The sequence below is a fragment of the Phyllostomus hastatus genome, unplaced genomic scaffold (assembly GCF_019186645.2).
Source record: "Phyllostomus hastatus isolate PE091 unplaced genomic scaffold, TTU_PhHast_1.1 phas_contig_58, whole genome shotgun sequence".
Lineage (NCBI taxonomy): Eukaryota > Metazoa > Chordata > Mammalia > Chiroptera > Phyllostomidae > Phyllostomus > Phyllostomus hastatus.
Window position 1 is genome coordinate 55,625,289 of NW_025333916.1, and position 19,786 is coordinate 55,645,074.

Genomic DNA, 19,786 nt, shown 5'->3' on the forward strand with positions numbered 1-19,786 from the left:
GTTCTATAGTCCAGAAGTTTTTGCTTCAAAGTTTTCTTATCCCGAACAGCAGTACCTAGCGAAAGACAAATATTTACCTACTAGAGATTTCTCTTCAGGTACTGAGTGGGCACACTAAGCATTTCGATTTTTAAAGGACTTACTGATATGCCTACATTTAAAAACTTTTGATTAGTGGCAATCCACTTCACAGGTCCAAGAATTAATCTAATTCAGATGCCACCCCTGAGGCCTTGAGAAAGCTCACCAAGTTCAAAATGCCAGCCTTTCTAGGTCCCTGGAGGCGATCTAGTCTGACCCTAGTACTTTGCATAATGAACTAGATAAAAGCACGTTGAAAATTGACAATACTGCACACACAGAAAAAAAGTTTTCACCTATGAGTCCCAGATAAATTAAAAAGACTCAAAGGAAACTAACCACACAGAATCTGGGCCTAATACTCCAATCTCCAAACCCCCAACCCCACACTCTTTAACACCCCAATCAAGCGTACTAATTCTTGTGAGTGGCTTCCATAAAGGTATATGAAGAATATATTAATGGGTATACAGCATTTGACAATTTCTAAAAAGTAGATCTTGCAAAAAAGGTGTGCCTTTTTCCCAAAACAGAAACACCTGCTTCTGATATTGTTCTTCTCCACCTCAACCCCAACTCCACACCTTAACACAATAACTACTCCAACCTCCTGGTTCAAGCTGTTTGTTAGTTGCCTCTGTTAAAGGAGGAGGCTATTTTCTATCAATTGTTACATTCAAACACTTAGGAAGAGAAAACAATTCTGCACCCAGCACTTCATCAGATGAATGCAGGGACCCTCTTCAATTAACCCATTAAAAAATTAAGAAGTTTAATGCCTAAGAGTATTTAGGCAAAGATGACTTATTTACATTTTATTCGGATTCCTCTACAAAATATTACAGAAAATATGCTTAAGGTTACAAACCAGCAATTTAGAACAGGCTGTCTACTCTTCTCCAGAATTCTACCAAGATTAGGATTATAAGCGATTAATTCCAAAGCCTTTTGTTGCAGTGTCAACAATTAGAAATGTCCTGTCTAGACATATTGCTCATGGAAGCATCCTTATCCTAAAGCTGGTGGATGAGGACTTGGGATCAATAGTTTCAAAAAAAGAGGAAAAGGGGATGATATTCAGGGTTTCTTCTTTGCATGGATTTATATACCTCGTAAAAATATTAATGTGTCTATACCAAATATAGTCTTTTGTGGAGGTACTGCTACATTATAGATGTGGGCTCTTTATTTCATAATTACAAGGTTTGGCTACCCTTTGTCTTGACCCTTCTACTTAATAACGTATACTCAGTGTTAAATTTTCTCTCTTGCTTTTCCCAACACCAAAGACACGTGCGCTTCTTAAAACCTACTGCCGCACCCTTGTCGGACCACTACGTTCCAGCATGGAAAAGGCTCATCCCAACCGGCTTTACAGAGTGTCCCCGGGACAGTCCTGCGGAATAAAAGGGGGTGTGCCCGCGGTACCTTCGCCCAGGCAACGGCGCCCGGGGTCCGGCTTTCTTGGGGCGGCCTGGGGAGCTCCTTCCAGAGCGTCCAGACGTCAGTCACGGGCCAACCTTTCTCGGGGCTACTGTTGCTATTCCCAGTAAGGGGGTGCGGTTGCGAGGGTACACATAAGTTCAAACCCCTCCGACTGTAGGAGCTCCTAGTCCCCCAACCACGGCTTCCTCGAGACGTCCCCGCTTTGGGGGTGTCTGCACGAACAGTGAGTGTCCCTCTTCTCTCTAGCTCGCTCTCTCTAGACGAGGGGTGGGAGGGACCCACGAGCAAAGCCCGGAGTGGGGGGCCGCGAGCAGGGCAGGTAAAGCATCTGGGGAGCCTCGGGGAAGAGGTTTTGGCCCAGACACTGGGCGAGGGCTGCCGGGACCTACCAGCTGCTTCAGGTCCTCCTCCGAGAGCTCCGCGTAACGGTAGCGCTGCTGCTCGAACTCGTACCGGGTCGTTTTGGCCACCACCACCACCCGGGACGGGCGGAAGCCGCCATCGGGACGACTGCCACAGCCCGCCAGCTCGCGTGGCTGCCCCTGCCCCAGGTGCCGCCAGCCGTCCCCGTCACCTCCGAGCCGCGATCTCGCGGCAGGGCCTCCCGCGCCGGGGCCCCTCAGCGCCGCCGCCCGGCCACCCGCTACGCGACGACAGCTGCCCAGCAGAAAGCCTCGGTAGCAGGTCATCGTGCGCCCAGCGGAGGTTACAGGCAGGCCCGGGCTCCCGCCTCGGCTCCCGCCCCAGGTGTGCGCGCTGTCCGCGCCAGCCCAGCCTCTAACTTCGCACCGGGCGGCCGGAGGTTAAATGCAGGGCCCTGCGTGGCCAGCGCCGCGAGGGGCACATGCCCAGACGTAAACGGGGGAGGAGAAAGGAGGCCGATTGGAAGGGGGTAGAGCCCACGGGAGGTAAAGGTGGGCGGGGAAGAGCCGGAGGCCTCAGGATGGTGGGTTTTGTTTGTTTGTGTGTGCCTTTCCTTCCACGCCTGCGCAGAGGCTGCCTCGCCACTAGAGCGCCAACTTCCCGCTCCACCCCCTTTCCTGCGGGGAGCCAACTCTGTCAGCCAATCAGCCCCCTTCCAACTCTGTCAGCCAATTGGAGCTCGCTGCGGTTTTGGAGCCGGAGCAGCTGCAGCAATTGGCTGCAGCCAGGGGGAGGGCTGGGATCCTATTTGGCGGTCGAGCTGCCCTAAAGAATCCAGCTGGAACGAGTCTGAGGCCACGAGGGGGCGGTGGGTGGGGTTTTGAGAGTTGGGCGGGAAGAGTTGGGCCACGGACCTCCACACCAACGTTGCGACCTTTTTCATAGCTGCACTTAGTGGACCATATGAGTGTAAACCCTTTGTTCGTCCATTCAGCCAATGCATTGTTGGATGGCTGATATTTACAAAGCTGGGCTAGGAGCTGAGCAGACCTTCCCAAAACCAGCTGCTCAACTTGGGGGCAAAATGAAAATCCCGAAGCCCCTTGTTCAGAAATGATTAGAAATTACAAGAGAGCAAGTAAACTGAGTGCTGAGCCCATACAAGCATGGGGCCTTGTGGTAATGCACTGGTCACAGTGCCTGCTGACCCCCCCCCCCCAAAAAAAAAGCCTGTAGGAAGAAAGACAGGGGTAGCCTTTGAGGAGATTGGAAGTTAATGGATAAGAGTCTGGACAAGTGCAGCATTTCTACCAATCCTTAGGAAGATAAGGGTTAAGAATGTTAGTGATTTGGACTTTATTCTATGTATAAGTAATAGTTAGCCTTTGAGAGCTTTTACCTGGAAAGAAGTGAGTCGTGGAAGCAATGTTTGACGACTATTGATCTGGCTTTGGAATGTTGAGCACATTGCAGGCAAGAGGAGGGAGACTGGGGTGCTGTTGGAATAGTTACCCGTGGACTTGAGCTAGGGAAGTAGTAATGGAAATGGAAGAAGATGCTTCTATTATAAGAGTAGATTCCGATGGCAGTGCACACCCTAGTGTTTATACCTCGTGCCCCTTGGATCCACTTGCTCTGGCACACTTTTTGCTTCTCCGTAGTCCTGGCACTTTCAGTAACTAGCTCGTGGACTTTGGTCAGGTTACTTCTGTAAATGGGGGAGCCGAACTACAGGGATACCGAGGTGCTATCAAGCCTGACCTGATTATGAATCTGTGACTCTTGGTTACTACCACCAACGTTCATTCATGGGTTCCCTGAATATTTACTGACTCCCTGCTGTGTGCCAGGCAGTATATTAAATTGGCAAATACACCATGGAGGCTGGTAGATACCTCCTTGTAGTAGGTCACTGAGCCCTTCTGACTAGGAACTTTGCCTTAATGCAGCTGCTAACAGTGACTTATAGTAGAAGCTTAAGCATACCTCTTCATTTCTGTGGAATGTCATAACTTGAACATTCTCAAGGTTCTTTCTATTTTTTACTGTTCTAACACTTTGTAATTCATTAGGTATTAGGAAGGGAGAAGGAAGGAAGAAGTCACAGATGGCACAGGAGGTCTGAAGCTTAGATGTGCAGTGTATTGTCAATGATCCATTCGACAGAAAAATGAATCTAGAAAACTGGCTTGGGGTCAAAGTCAGTGGGTTTGACCTTGTATGGGTGAAATTTCAGACCTCCTCTCTTCCCATTTCACAGATAAGAACTCAAATTGTGGTTCTCCCCCATTCCCAGCTACAAACTTCCCTACATTGACATCTTCTCACTTGGATATCCCTTCGTCCACTGTTATTTTTGGATCCCCTCCCTCCACATCCTCAAATACGCCACTCCAGCAAGTTATCCCCTTTAACGTAACTTGAATTCTCTCTCTACTGGGTTTTCCCCTTCATACTTAAATATGCTCATATCTATGACATAATAACATTTTTTTCATCCCTTAAATGACTCAATCTTTATGCAACCTTTAAAATAGTTATCATTTTCTCTTGGACTTTTTTACTTTGGCTTTCAACAAACCAGTCTTTTATGGTGTTCCTCCCATCTCTCTGTCCATTTTGGATTCTTCCTGAGCTCATCTTCAGGATCTAGCCTTCCCTTCTCTTCCTTCCCCTTCCTTTCCCTTTCATTTCTCTCTCTCCACCCTACTTCATGAGTTCATTCAGCATTGTGTAATGGAAAGAGCTTGGACTTCGGACTTGAAAAGACCTTGGTTCAAACCCCAGCTTCATTATTTATTACCTTTGTCAACCTAGGACCAGTTCCTTAACCTTTCTGATCCTACTTCTTTATTTACACAATGTAATAGCTACCTTATGAAGTTGTAAGTATATGTACAAAAGCCTCAACGTGTGCCCATTACAAAGTGTACACTTGACAAATATTAGCCCCCTTTCCCTTCCATGACTTTAGCTACTACCACTATCTTTAGCCTAGACCACAGGTGGCAAACACAAGGCCCACAGGCTGGATCTGGCTCTCCACCTTGTTTTATCCGGCCCAGCACCTCATTTTTAACCAGCGGCAGCACTGAGCTCCTTGCCCCTAGCTAAGGAATAGTTACATTTATACAGTCTTAAAATTACATTTGGCCCTTTGAAGGCAACCTCAAGGCTGATGTGGCCCCTGGTGAAAATGAGTTTGACAGCCCTGGCCTAGACTGTCTTCTGAGCTTCAAATCCTTATTTCTATCTTTCTGTTGAGCTTTATACATACAACACATGTCGATGATGATCAAATTATATTTGATTGCCTGCCATGGGCCAGGGACCATGCTAGGTGCTGGAGATTAAATGGTAAATAAAAAGTAGTCTCTCTCCTTAAGGAGCATAAAGTTTAGACACAGAATAATGCTTCAGGAATCTGGAGGAACAGGTCTTAACTCACCTTTAGGGAGAGCTTTTGGGAAATGTCGTGAGCCAAGCCTTAAAGAATGAGTAGCTACTAGCCAGAATTAGCAAGAGTGAGAAAGGAATTGCACAAAGGTATGGCACAATGGAACAGCACTCCTGAGTCCCTAGAGAATTCAGAAGTGGGAAGGGCAGCAGTGGGAGGTGAGGCTAGAGAGGTAGACAGGGAAAAGGACATGAAAAGTATTATACCCATGCTTAGGAATGTGGCTTTATCCCATATAGCAAGGAAGCCACTAAAAGGAGGAAATGACATGCACAGCATTGAAAAGATTATGAGAAGGGATTTCTTGGAAGAAACACAAGCAGAGAAGAAATATCTGAAACATAGTGAACCTTATTAGAAATCAGAAAAAAAAATTAAGATAATAGTGAAATAGCCTTTTATGTCCACTAGATTAGCAGAAATTAAGAAGCTCTGCTAACCTCTAATTTTTGAAAAGTATTATGTATCAAGTATTTTTTAGGCTACATATTTGCCAGTTGTTTCAATAACTCCTCCCATGCCATAGTCTTCAAATATCAAAATGTTTAGAAGACACTGTGGAATTGTGAGTCTTACCCCTTTGTTATAGGCTGAATGTTTATGTTCTTGCAAAATTTATATGTTGAAGCTTTACCCCCCATGTGATGATGATATTTGGAGATGGGGCTTTGGAAGGTAATTAGGGTTAGATGAGGGTTTGAGGGTGGGGCCCTGGTCTGAGGGGATAATAGGGAGAAACACCTGAGAGTGCTCGCTCTCTCTCTCCCCCTCCCAGTCATAGGCCTCAGGAAGAAACCCACCTTGCCAGCCTTCAGAACTGCGAGAATTAAAGTTCTGTTGTTTAAGCCACCCAGTCTGTGATATTTTGTTTGGTGGCCCTAGCAGACTAAGACTCCTCTAACAGGGAAATTGTTCAGGGGTCACAATCAAAAGTCATTCTGAAGCCACCCTGACCTCTATGGCTCAGTTGGTTGGGCCTTGTGTTCCTCAAGGAGAAAGGTCACTGGTTTGATTTCCGGTTGGGGCACATACTTGGGTTGCAGGTTCCTCCCTGGGAGGGGCGCCTACAAGAAGCAACCAATCAATGTTCTTCTCCCACACCTTCTCCCTCCATTCCCCTCTCTCTAAAAATAAATAAATAAAATCTTTTAAAATAAAGTCATTTTGAAGCCAAAGGGTGACCAAACTGCATTGAAAAATGAACTATAGCTCTAAGCACTGAGGCCAGTTTGGTTGTGTAACACATTGTCTATGAAACGAAAATCAAAAGAGGAGCATCCGAACTCTGTCGCACAATTGTTGAAACTATTGTTGAGTTTTTAAAGAAAAATTTCATTGATATATTTGTTTTAAAAAGTTCTCTAGCCCTGGCTGGCGTAGCTCAGTGGATTGAGCTTGGGCTGAGAACCAAAGTGTCGCAGGTTCGATTCCCAGTCAGGGTACATACCTGGGTTGCAGGCCATGACCCCCAGCAACCACACATTGATGTTTCTCTCTCTCTCTCTATCTCCCACCCTTCCCTCTCTAAAAATAAATAAGTAAAATTTTAAAAAAAGTTCTCTAGAGCCATACCAAGTAGAATATTAATGACATTTAATTGTGAATATTAATTGTCATTAATTTACATAATGTACTTATTTAATTACATAAATAAAGCAAAGAACAAGTTAAAATATTTCAGTTTCAGTATACTTAATGTTTTGGTGCATAGGTAATGTATTTTGTTCATTCCTTCAACAAGTGTTGGAGGGTGACCGTGAGGCAAGCACACACAAGGTGCAATGGATACAAGTCCAAGGGCAAATGCTATCTTTAAAGGGATACATGAACATATGACCTTATATATTAGGAAATCCAAAGCTAAATGAAAGTACATGCTTCCCAGAAGACAGATACGATTTAATGAAATGTTATTATGCAGTTATAATGGTTTGCAAAGAAATGCATTTTTGCAAAAAAATTTCTGCATTTTGTAAAAAAAAATTGTTTTATGGCCACACAATGTGTGACTGAAAAAATAAAAAAAAATAGATACTAAATCCAGCAACTTCTTATTTGAACTATTATATCCATCAATGTGGTGAATACTGCAAATTACTTATCAAGTCCTATTCTGCATTAATGTCTTCAAAACTGACAAATTTTGAACTTCCAAAGTCCATGTATTTCTTAAATTGTCATTTCTCCACAATGCACAATGGTCAAAATGTAAAACTTCAGAATTATCAGACTACATAGAGAAAAACTTTAATTGCAACAAATTATATTTCATGAACTTTTCTATCAAAACTTTTCAAGGAGTGAATAGGATCTTCTCGTTTAGTTAGGATGGCCGAGTGTTTTCGGTTCATGACCAATCTTGGCGGAGATGTCGCTGTGTCTACAGTAGGCCGCACTCATGAACAGGCAACCGACTGCCGGCGGGTCCACCTGGAAGGATCTGGGATACAGATTTAAACTATTTTACTATACAACATTACATTCACATTAATTTAATATTGAATTCAACTGAACAGGGATACTCATGAATATGTTTAATGGTGAAGAATTGAAATAGGTAGAATTTATATTTTTGTGAGTAACATCTGGAAATGTTGCTAATTTCAAACATGACATTTTCAAATAAACCCTTCCTTAAATCATGGGCAACAAAGTTTTAAATATTAGACTTTTTATGGCTTTCATAACATTTTAGCATTTGTAGACAACACCTGTTGTGGAAGGCACTAAGTGAAAGAGGGAGAGAAGAAGGTTCCTATGACTGATATCCACTTTGCATTATTTCTATTGCTTCTATCTTATCTGACGATAGTTGCGTATTAAAAAATACAGATTGCATAAAGAGGTTGTTTGTTGATGAGACTTTTGCCATTTAATCCTTCTTTTTTTTTTAAAGATTTTATTTATTTATTTTTAAAGAGGGAAGGGAAGGGGGAGAGAGAGAGAGAGAGAGAGAGAGAGAGAGAGAGAAACATCAATGTGCGGTTGCTGGGGGCCATGGCCTGCAACCCAGGCATGTGCCCTGACTGGGAATTGAACCTACGATGCCTGGCTCGCAGCCTGCGCTCAATCCACTGAGCTACACCAGCCAGGGCTAATCCTTCTTTCAAGTAAATATTTTTAGTGGATACCAACTCATTTTCTAATAGACCCCATTTTGTTGTCGACAATGTGAACTTTATAATGAAAGATAACTGTATACATTTCATACATTTCAAAGAATAATATGCCATTTTTTCAGTGATAAGAAAAATCATATTCACTTAGTTCTCTGATTCACCGAGTCAAGCACTTCATGATCCCAAGCTGCACATTTGGCACATTTTTCTATTGGTTAACTTTTTAGTATTAGGCAAAGGAAGATGTTTCCCTGAGTACTGCACATGATTTCTTTATGGATTCTTAAATTATGTATGATAAAAGTAGCTTGAAGATTTAAAATGATCAAAAGTTGGAAAATTGCTTACTAACACCATCTTCGTAAGTACATCATTCAGTCCTTTGCAGAGCAAAAGTCAAGGCTAAATAAAACTAGTACTGAAAATATTTGGCTGGTTCTATTAGAATACCCACATCTATCTAACAAAGCTCATTGTTTCCTTGATAGTGTCTTTCTCCAAAAAATAATGATGAGCTTTAATTCTAAATCCACTCATGAGGACAAACACCAAAACTGAAAAGTCTGTTTACTGCTGGCTGCACTTCAACCTTGCTCAGTTCGTGAACCCTGACACAATAAAAGGAATAATTTGTTTTGCACCAAAGAAAGTCTTTGAAAAATAAAGCAGTCAGATTCCAAAAAGGGAATAGAGAGGTTTTTTGATGTTTCAAGCCAGATTGTCCTAGTGGCTCTATTATAAGTATTTATAATTTATGGCCAATGATAAAAGAATGAGACCAAATGAAAAGAAACATGAATCAATGATTAGTTTCAGGGTAGCAATTAGTACTTTAAATTGTAAAATGGTCTTTTATACAATTTATATGGAGATGATATGCAGGCATCACGATGAGGCTGACTTTTCGTAAAATCCTAACGAAGGCCCAAACAGAAGACAGATTTTCAAACCTGCTCCTCAGATCCAAACACCAGGAGCTCTCACCTCCACTCTCTTTGAACAGTGCAGATCCGCTCTTTAAAAATCTACTTCATACATTCATAGGGTTGTGCTTCAGACTTCTTTCTTAAACCGCTGACACACCCAGAGACACGTCTTCACCTACCTGATCTATTTGTAGCGGCCTGGAAGAACTCATCCTCATCCTCATCCTCATCCTCATCATAGCTATCGCCGTTGAATTGTTGGACAGCCATTTCAGACGGGCCTTCCGCTGGGTTTGCGTCTTCCTGCTTACCCAAGCTCCGCAGGGCAACCAGGCGGTGGTGGATCGCTGCGTACAGAGACCCTGTATCTTTGGCGTTGGCCTGGGAGGAGAAAATTAAGTTGTTAAGACTCTGAATAACTTAACAATAGCCGCACTTGAAGGATTGTTTAACCTTTCACTCTGAATAAGGAAGGAATTGCATCTAAATCTAGATTATTAAATTTAGATTAATAAATCTAAAAACTAAAAGGGTAACATGTCCATTTATCTTCAACAAAACTGAATCCCTAAAGTGGATAAGTTTGTAAGGCATCCCAATGCGTGCACTTCAGACTGAGGAAATGCAAGATTGGGATTTTAAATTTCTATTTGAGTTTAACTTGGTGAAGACCACCCCTCTTCCACTATTTTCGCCCTGTAGGAAACTGTAGAATCCGGGGGAGGGAGAGACTTCCATGTCCTTTACCGCAGGCATCCAGGCTGTCTAACTTGACACACAGCTTGCTGGTAAATTGCCCGACATAAGGAACGCCTAACTCAGTGTTCTGGTTTTGGCCATCTAACTCAGTGTTCTTTAAGGTAACATGGCAATACTTATATTTGTGTATCTTTTCACAATTTCAAAGAAAATCTGGGGAATTTTTTCCCTTTGCTAATCCTCCAGAGAGTTATCAAACATTTTCAAACCAAAAACTGTGGGTTAAACCAACTATATGCCAACTGTTGAGAGAAGGATCTAAAAGTACATATTTTTTTCATTTGCGTGTTCTTAAGTTGCCTTAAGTACCTGTGGGTAAACAACTTAAATATAAATGCAATAAAATATTTTTGTTTCTAAGCCCTGACTGGCGTAGCTCAGTGGATTGAACACAGGCTGCGAACCAAAATGTTGCAGGTTCGATTCCCAGTCAGGGCACATGCCTGGGTTGCAGGTCACAGCCCCCAGCAACCGCACATTGATGTCTCTCTCTCTTCCTCCCTCCCTTCCCTCTCTAAAAATAAATAAATAAAATCTTTAAAAATATATTTTTGTTTTTCATATTGTATATCATATTACAGAGTTGTTGAGTAAATATTTCTTGATTTGACTAATTTAATTTTGTATCATATGCAAAGGTGTAATTTTTCTTTAGCAAGCTAATTAATAACAAATATTGAAAGAATATTTCTAATTCAAATGTGAATACTATTCTGCTTCCTTAACTTTTTTACATTAAATTTTAGATATGCCTTTCACTCGTTAATTTATTTCCTTTTGACAAATTCACTCAGATGTTTTCATTTAAGAAATTCAGAACAAGAAGTTAAAAATAAAATAATATATTTTTAATAACAAATTTACAATTTTTTAAAAATTATAATTCTGAAGAAGTACCATAAGAAAATACTGGTGAGAATGAAAATTGGTTCAGTTTTTGAGGAGAGAAATTTGTTGAGACAAGTCAAAAACTTTTCCCAAGAAAATTAACATATCTCTACACAAAGAGTTTCTTGCAGCCTTTTTAAAGAATTTATAATAATGAAATGTATTATATCACCTAAGTATTGAACAAAGTGGGATTAATGGAATGAATTAGGATGCATAATACAATAGAATTCTTTTCGCCTATTAAAAGAATTTTTGAAGCATGAACTACTATTTAATGACAGAAAAACACTGATTTTCACTGAAAGTGAAAAAAGCTTACACATATGTATTTTATAATCAAATATTAGCTATCTAATCTTCTCAACCAGTTTATAGAGTATATTGTTATTATCTTCATTTGGCAGACAAGTAAATCAGGCTAAGGAAGGATAAATAACTTGCCTGAAGGTCACACAGTTATGTACAGTTTGGTAATATGTACATACTATATGTACATATATATATACACATATATATGTACATATATGTTCCAAAATGTTAATAGTGACCATCTGTCAGAGTGGAATTTGGGGTAATTTTTATTTGCATTTAATTTGCTTATCTCTGAAAAGTATCCTACAATTTAAAAAGGCAGCGTGGGTCCCTATCGCACAGCAGAATCTAATTGTGGTTAACAGTCTCTCCTCAGCCTCTGTCTCCCGCAGGCTGCTCAACCCATTCATTCAAAGGCAGGTGATCCGGGCTGACAGGGTATCATCTCCCTGAATGATAAACAGGTTTTGGGCATCATCTTATTCTAACATCTTAGTACTCTTCCTCACTTGCACCTAAAAGTGCACTTACTGGTAATTAATAACATCTTTGGCTTTTCATCAGTGGTCACTTGTCAATGTTTTTTTTTTTTTAATTTCCATTACTCTATGGAAGCCAATATCCTCATATCATTGTTACCTTCTGCCTGAGTCACTTGGGTACTCAGTTTTCTCCAGCCTTCCACGTCTCAGCCCACAGGGGAGACCCAGCCTTTTTTTCTGACCTGATTCCTGACAGCGCTCTCTCTTGTGCCTGGATATCTCGTGTTTAAGGTCAAGCCCTCCCGTGGCAGGGAACAGCCAGAGCTGTGCTCCCATCCTGTTGCCTTGGAGACTGACTCATGTCCAGAATTGGAATTCGCTGTTGGATTGGTTAACTTGCTAGCCCTGTGATTTTCCATTTCTCACTATTCCTTTACAGTGATCTCAAAGCCTTCTCAGTTCAGCATTCAGTATAAGCATCAGGCTGTGGATTCTGCTAGCTTCTTAGGAGCCCATCTTGACACCAGTCCCTTCAGTAACTTAGTAAGATTTTTGACATAATTCCAATTAGGAAAGAAAAATGTACCGGCTCGATGGCACAGATCAATAAAAATGTCTCAGGACAAGTACCAACTGATTACTATAGATTGTGGTATTAATTTCTAAACTTCATGTAAAATTTAGGTCACATTAGACTGCAAACAACAAAAATGAATGGCTGACTTTTGCCAATGGCACAGATGATCATAATAAAATGAAAAAAAAATTAGTAATTACAGAGATCTATAAACATAGTAGGGTGGGTAATCCTCTATTGTTGAAATGTATTACTTACCTGAATTAAAAACACTTTGATGCTATAGTCTTCTAAATCAGTAGCTGTTATTCGTAAATTTAGGTGGTTCGCTCTTTGAATCTCCATTTGAGCCCAGAGTTTGCTGTTGAGAATCAGCCTCAGGCTGCCTTGATGGCGCATAACTAAAATAGGAAGGTAAATTCATTCATCAGGCCACAGAACAACTGATTTCTCAGCCTTCCAGGAAAATTTCCCATCGTTGAAAGCAAAGTGAATCTTGTAGTTGTTTTTCGGATCGTATTTTCACTCTTAAATTTGACTCGATTATAACTTGTTTTTCAAACTGGGCTTTATTATGTTAAAAGATTTTTATTTGTTTTGGTTAAAATGCTGGAGTTATATTTTTTATTCTAACATTAAAAATAATTAAAAGTTTAGAACTCCTTTGAGGACCTAGTGCACTGAAGAATCCATCCAGGAATTGGTTAAAATACAGAAAACGGAAACAAAATCTTTAAGCACTCGGAAAATGGAGTTAGTTAAATGACAGTTCAGCCATTCAAGGTATTTATGAACCCACCAAAAATACTGAAATAATGATTGCTGCAGAAAGGTGATCATGGTGTACTGTGTAAAAAGAAGTCAGGTTGCAAAGCAATATAAATGTCATGAAACACATTTTTCCATATGTGTATACATTTATGTACGTAGAGAACAAAGCCTAGAGGAATATGCTGTTAATAGAGGCGATCACAGGAAGACAGGCCTCTGAGTGATTTTTAAAAAATTTTTGTTGATCCGTATTTTCTGTCATCTATAACGAATATGTATTTCCTGTATAATAAAAAAGAAAAAAAGTCTTGTGGGTTTTTCAGGCAGCTGGTGGAAGGAGGAGAATTAAACCAGAGCATGAAAACAAGAAGCACCTACTTCTTGTCACACTTGGTTGGATTCCTTAGAAACCTGTTTTTCAGTTACAGAACTGAAGACATTGTTTCTTTTCTCTTTGCCTGAATTCTATTCCTTACCCCTTTCTCCAGCTGGATATCTGAAACGCAACAGGCACACACAGACCCAGATCCAGCTTGTCCCTGTGGCCTCCTCCACCCACGGCTTTGACTGCTGAACGTTGAGCGAACCTGTCCACCCTACCTGCTGGGGCGCACACTCACTCTGGACCCCCGAACAAGGGCCAGCGTGTGTTCCCAGTGCCGGAGCCCTCCCAGGTCTCTCAGTTTGACTGGCTCCAGATTCCCACTATCGCTCTGCCTGCAGAGTTCAATAACCACACACCTTTCATTTGCCTGGAAACTGACCCTGCATCTGAACCCGAACCCAAACACGTGTTTAGAAAGGCAAGAGTAAATTATAAGGCAAATATTCTCTTCTAGAAAAACTATTTTCACTTTTTAAATACTTTGTATCCTATTCCTTTAACTAATAATAGATTAGTACTTAGGTATGCGGTTTGCTCTGTCACGGGTACTTTATATGCATTATCTCACTGAATTCTCACAATCACTCGATTAAGTTATGGAACGTTATCCCCATCTTAAAATGATACAGCTAGGGCAGAGAGAGGGTAAGTAACTTGCCCAAGGTCACCAGTTCATCAGACTGGGAACCAGAACTGGTACCCGCGAACTCTGGTATCAGAGCCTACTCTAAACAGGAAGCTCTTATAGTACGCTGGAAACAATATTGTTTTCTTTTTTTTACTTTACTTTACTTTACTTTACTTTACTTTATTTTATTTTATTTTATTTTATTTTATTTTATTTTAATTGTTGTTCAAGTACAATTCTCTGTCTTTTCCTTCCATCCCAGCCCACCTATCCAGCCCTCCCCACCTCCCTCCCATGTCCACGCGCCCCTAGTTTTTGTCCATGTGTCCTTTATACTTGTTCCTGTCGGAAACAATATTGTTTTCAACAGTCCGGTTTACTGACATATTTTATAACGCAACTCCAGAAAATGCTATGCATGTGTACTGGCAGTTGTAGCCTGAGAAACAGCGCCCCGCCGAACAAACGGTTCCTTACTTAGCCTGGACTGGGAGACTCCGCCGCCGCCGCCCGCGGTGTCGTTCAGCCGCAGGGCTCCCCGGCCCCTTTCGGTCCAGGACTCGGCCGTTTTGTTGAACACAAACAGCTTGCAGTTGATCTGAAGGACAATATTTTACAATGTCGGTAAGCATACAGAAAGTGTTTTTTCAAATCCTTTCCTATACTTTTATTTGTGTGATCTCTTGACCAGAATAACCTTTGTTAATGATTTATGCATCCGCTCTTACATGTTATTTCACTTTTGAAAACACACAAGTTTGGAATAGTTCAAACCTCAAAAAGCAACATGATGTGAAAAGGGAGGTGTCCCTCCCCAACCCTGGTTTCCCATCTGGGCTTTCTATCCCCTGCAACGGGTGACTGCTGTCGGTCATATTTTGTTTATCCTTCCAAGATATTTATATGTGTATATATATGTTCCCATTTTGCTTCTGTAAGTGGTAGAATATCATACTACTTTCTGTATCTTGCTTCTTCACTTAACAATACAGAATGTGGCAAAAGTAGGTTTGTAGTAATGAGCCCATGAAACAATTCATTCTTGTCTTACTTCTTAATTATTGTATTATTTTCCACATGAACAACTGTAAACTACTTTTGCCCCACCCTGTATATCTATCTATACACACCAGCTTTTAAATTGAACAATGCTATTTGAGCTACGTGATTTATTCGAAAGTAAAGAAACCATGAAACTATTCGTATGCTTAAACTATCTTAAAGAATGTAGCATGAGAACTAAGATAGGCTACCAGATAGGCTACCAATACCCTACTACAACTTAAAATGCCAGTGCTTTTCAAATACCACTGTGTGCATGAATCACCTGGAAGACTCGCCAGGCTCTCACCCCTAGCAATCGCTTTGCTGAGTCTAGGGCTGATTGGATGCGAGGCTATGCTCTGAGACACACTTGCACAGCAGATGTCTTAGTAGATCATGGAGGACGAGAAGAGCAAAGGGGAGAGTTTGGTAGAAGAGCAGATGTGGACAGGTGAAGGGAAATCGGTGCCCGGGTGAAAAAACTGGTTAAGTTGTAGTAGTTGCTTTTCACATACTTAGACTGATACCTAGGCCGCTCAACATTCAAATCCTGTGTAGGATGCTGTGTGCTACATGTGTGAAGTTCTTGGTTCACAGGAAAATCAAAACTTACTTAAACACTTTCAAAGGGAAAACAAAATTCTTTTCCTATCTTGAACTAAAATCAACTCATCTTTTCAGCACTTGAAAACCTTTAGTGTACATTGCATTTTTACATCACATGATAATAGTAGTGACCGTGCAAGCCAGTGGAGAAGCATGAAACAGGTCGAAGTTGTGTGAAGAAAGGGTTCTGAGCTGTCTTCTTCCTAAGGGACTGATGGGAATGGTCGTAAACCCAACGGCCCATTTTCCTGCAAAGTACATGTACAAAATGGGAGACTACAACAAAATACTAGTTTGATTTTTGGAAGTGTTTAAAATTTTTATCTAAGCAGCTTAGTTTTTTCTTGGAAACTATATCTCTGCCTTTTTAAAAGATGTCCCTGCTGATGGTAACTTCATTCCCTGTGTATAAGTGCAACCACAAAGAGCAAGGCAGGATGCACAGACAGACCTTCAACACATTATGTTCTGCTTCCTCCCCTGTTATGACATCAATTTTCTTCAGCAAACACGTTGGCGGTGACTCAGAAGACAGAGCAGCAGCTGATTCAATTAGGGATCTATTTTTAATAGAGTCTGTTCCTAAACGAAAATGGGGAAAAAAAGAACACATAAAAGGCCCCATTTTCTTTACTGTACACATTCTTGGTTGCCCCTATTAAATGCTTGTCTCTTCCACTTTTTATAACAACGAGTGTTTCCAAAAAACCAAACTTCTTGAGTTTAGGTAAATCTCTTTAATGGTTCCCCATATCATTAAGTCAAAAGTTTTTAAAAGCTCCTGTATCATGTAACCATATATATACACATATCCAACAAATTTTAAAATACTGAACTATTGTTTTTGTATTTTGGAGATGTTAAATAAGTGATGCGGAAAACTGGGAAACAAACTAATTGAACCCAATGTTTTACAAACGAAACAATTCTTACTTGAGTTTGGAGAGTTGACAGGAAATTTTAGAGTGGATCTGAATAGTTTTTCCTTGGCATAAGAATCATTTTCAAGTTGAGGCTGGGTGAGCTTTTGAGGACCCTAGGTGGGGGGAAAAGATGTCTTACTTAATTTTATCCTCATTTATTCATGGTAAGTCAAAAGATATTTTTGTTCTTCTGTTTTAATAGAGGGGTGAACCAACCCCACTGCTATGTATTTATCTGGGCTCCCTACTGCTGAACATGAACCCCCACCCCCATCCTTAGAGGACGTTGATACTGATCTTCAGGAAGCATAATCCAGTTACCACCAGCCTCCTTCAGCTGGGATCTAGTTCCGGTGACAATGCCAGGCATGTTAGAGGCCCAAAAGGTGGTGACAGCTGTTCTGTGTTACCACCGGGCTACCAGGCTAACCTGATACCTATAAGGAAGTGCAACTATTATCTATTTCAAGGTATTTCAGTATTCCCAGCAATTTGCTGCTTCTTTCCATTGCATTAAATAAACAATAATAGTAAAATCATCCAGAGAGCCCACTGAGCTGTCTCACAGATCATCTTCAGAGAAAGACTCCTAATTTTCCTCCAAGACAGTTTCGGCCAACCGTCACTTTTAAGGCTGCATGCCTGGGTCTCTGCCCATGTGTTGTAAGCAAGGCCCGTGTGAAAAAGGGTAATTGCTCTGCCATTTATGATGCTGTATGACCCCCAGCAGAACAGGAGAAATAGGAATGACACTTAAGTGTATATCTTTTTCCCTTATAAATGCAAGATTCTTTCCCATTATTTAACTGGACATCAAGATATTCTATTAAAACTGGTAGAGAAAATAGAAACTAAGGCACAGAGAACTTAATGATTAACTCTAAAAGCTTGTGGTCAACTAGCTAACAGGTCAAGAGGATATCCTGGCTCCCAAATCGCAAGGCCACGGGAATGCAGGATTAACTAGAAAAACAGATACAAGTTATCTCCATTCCTCAACTTAAAGACAGAGGAAGCTCAGGTTCTTTTATGAGCCAAATGTAAAGTGCCCACAGGAAAGTGCACACGTGCCTCCTCAGGGTAAACCTATGATCCCGACCTGCTCCTTTGTTTAGGCCTCGCTGTCTCTCTACTAGACTGCAAGTACCTCCAACCCACTGAGTCTCCTTTAGGTTTCCATCACCCCTTGCCCATGTGGTTTTCAAGCCCGCATATATGCTAGAATCGCCTGGCACCTGGCCTCACCCACAGAGATTCTGATCCGATTGGTTTGGGGAGATGCCCAGACATAAGGAATACTCTAAAGGCTCACCAGATGTCTAACGTGCAGTCACACTTGACACTAACACCAATGCTTGGTATATCATAAGAACACAATACATTTGTTAAATTGAGTTGAATATTAAGGTCAATCCTATAAGGTTTGGAGTTATTCTATTTTTGTCTGTGAGGCTGTGACTAATCTAGTGCCAAATTTAGGGATAAATGTCATGGACTGACTGTGTCTAAAGCTATTGCCTGGAACTTCACTCCGGAAGTTGGTCCATTGTGGTTCAGATGCAAAGGTGTGGGTCAGTGACTCTAGGATTGCCCGTGTTGGCCTGCATTCTAGGGGTGACAGAAGTGTGCCTCTAAACTAAAGAGCTATGATGCTCTTCTTGGAATTGGGGTTCAGCCTGGAGTAGGTGTAGAATAAAGTACATCTTAAAAGTGACTGATTTGTGGAAGCCCTGAAAATCCTGGAATAAGCTGGCCTCATGAGTTGGTCCTTTTGTTACTCTGAACCATTTCATGGGTTTTTAAATCTCTACAGCTTCTTTGAGGTCCTTCATGTAACTAATAGCCATAAAGCAGGATAGACACTTTGGCCTATCTTCACCAAGACTCTGGTCTGGGTAAAAGTTGGAAAGGGCATGAAGATGTGATGGACCAGATTAAAGCACAAGCATGTTTGTGCCATAGTTTCACTTTGCTGTGTAAATCCTAGCTTAGATGATTGTTGGGAACCGCCCTGCCTGGTTTCAGAAGCTTTAACGCTCCATGGCTAAGGCTGAGTAAGAGACCTTGGGACCATAAGCCACTAAGGAGACAAAGCTTATCTTCCTGGCAGGGGTGCCACCTCTGCTCCCTTTACTTCACCTTGCTTGGCCCCGGGCTGATGACTGGTTAGCCAATGATGGGTAAGATTCCTCAAGGGAGGGATGACCTAAGACAGGCATGGTCACAAAGGGGCCCTCGGGAAAGGACTTGGGGGCTATAGAAAAAGGGGGTGATGGACCCTTGCCCCTCTGCTTTGACATAGCCTGAGTCCTCATTCTGTCTGCAAGTCTCCTATTCTCTTGGCTACCTTACTTCCCCTGCCTGACTTAAACCTGAAACAATGCTGGAAGTGGGTGTGGCCCTGTGCTGGAAAGGGCAGGTTCCCTGGGGCGATCAGGCCTAAGAAGAAGTGCATAAAATCCTGTGAAACCTGCTTTGCTAATACCCTCAATTAAATCATTACCATTATCATTAAAGTTAAATCATTATCATTACCATTAAATGATAAAGGTTCAAGCATAAAATGAGTTTCCTCAAAGTTTTATGGCCCTTTAGCTATCTGAGCCTGACTCAGAATAAGCCCTCTTAGTTCTTTGTATGTTATCTGTCGTTTGATCCTTACTGCCTGACAGTGATTGATGAGTTTTACCTGTATTCCTGTGCAAATTAAACCCAATAAAAGCCCTTTGAGGAAGAGGCTCCTGGCCTTTCTCCTTTGAGAGACTGGCCACCTTTCCTCCCCAAGCAGATCATGTCTTGGTAGACTTATTCTCACCTAAGGCAGCCGGCGGGGGGCGGTGCCCTGTGTGGTGGAGCTCCCCAACAGATGATGCTGTTTTAGAGACATGCCTGAAGGAGGGCAGAGCAGCAGCTGCCTTGGGCGGGAGGATGCTCGGTACTGAATGAGGTGGCAGTGGAATAGTTCAGGGGTCCCCACTCGGCAAGTATATTCCCCTAGGCCAGTGATTTTCCCTCT

At 41.6% G+C, this 19,786-nt stretch overlaps 2 protein-coding genes across 6 annotated transcripts in view; both read right to left on the reverse strand.

The window, feature by feature from the left end:
• The window catches only part of NADK2 (NAD kinase 2, mitochondrial), a 43,737-nt gene extending 41,254 nt beyond the window's left edge, over positions 1-2,483 (reverse strand). The window contains exon 1 of one of the 2 annotated variants that reach the window (XM_045847932.1): positions 1,917-2,483. In XM_045847932.1, coding sequence (XP_045703888.1) covers positions 1,917-2,216 — 300 coding nt within the window. In that variant the 5' untranslated portion in view covers positions 2,217-2,483. The remainder of the gene's footprint in view (positions 1-1,916) is intronic. The other variant, XM_045847933.1, reaches the window with a different exon arrangement.
• Positions 2,484-7,009: 4,526 nt separating this feature from the next.
• Positions 7,010-19,786, reverse strand: part of RANBP3L (RAN binding protein 3 like) — a 47,901-nt gene continuing 35,124 nt past the window's right edge. For all 4 annotated transcript variants that reach the window (XM_045847985.1, XM_045847987.1, XM_045847986.1 and 1 more), the window contains 6 exons: positions 16,781-16,883; positions 16,299-16,429; positions 14,675-14,795; positions 12,672-12,814; positions 9,572-9,773; positions 7,010-7,787 (listed from right to left, as the gene is read on the reverse strand). In XM_045847985.1, the coding sequence (XP_045703941.1) occupies positions 7,744-7,787; positions 9,572-9,773; positions 12,672-12,814; positions 14,675-14,795; positions 16,299-16,429; positions 16,781-16,883 (744 nt within the window). In that variant the 3' untranslated portion in view covers positions 7,010-7,743. The remainder of the gene's footprint in view (positions 7,788-9,571; positions 9,774-12,671; positions 12,815-14,674; positions 14,796-16,298; positions 16,430-16,780; positions 16,884-19,786) is intronic.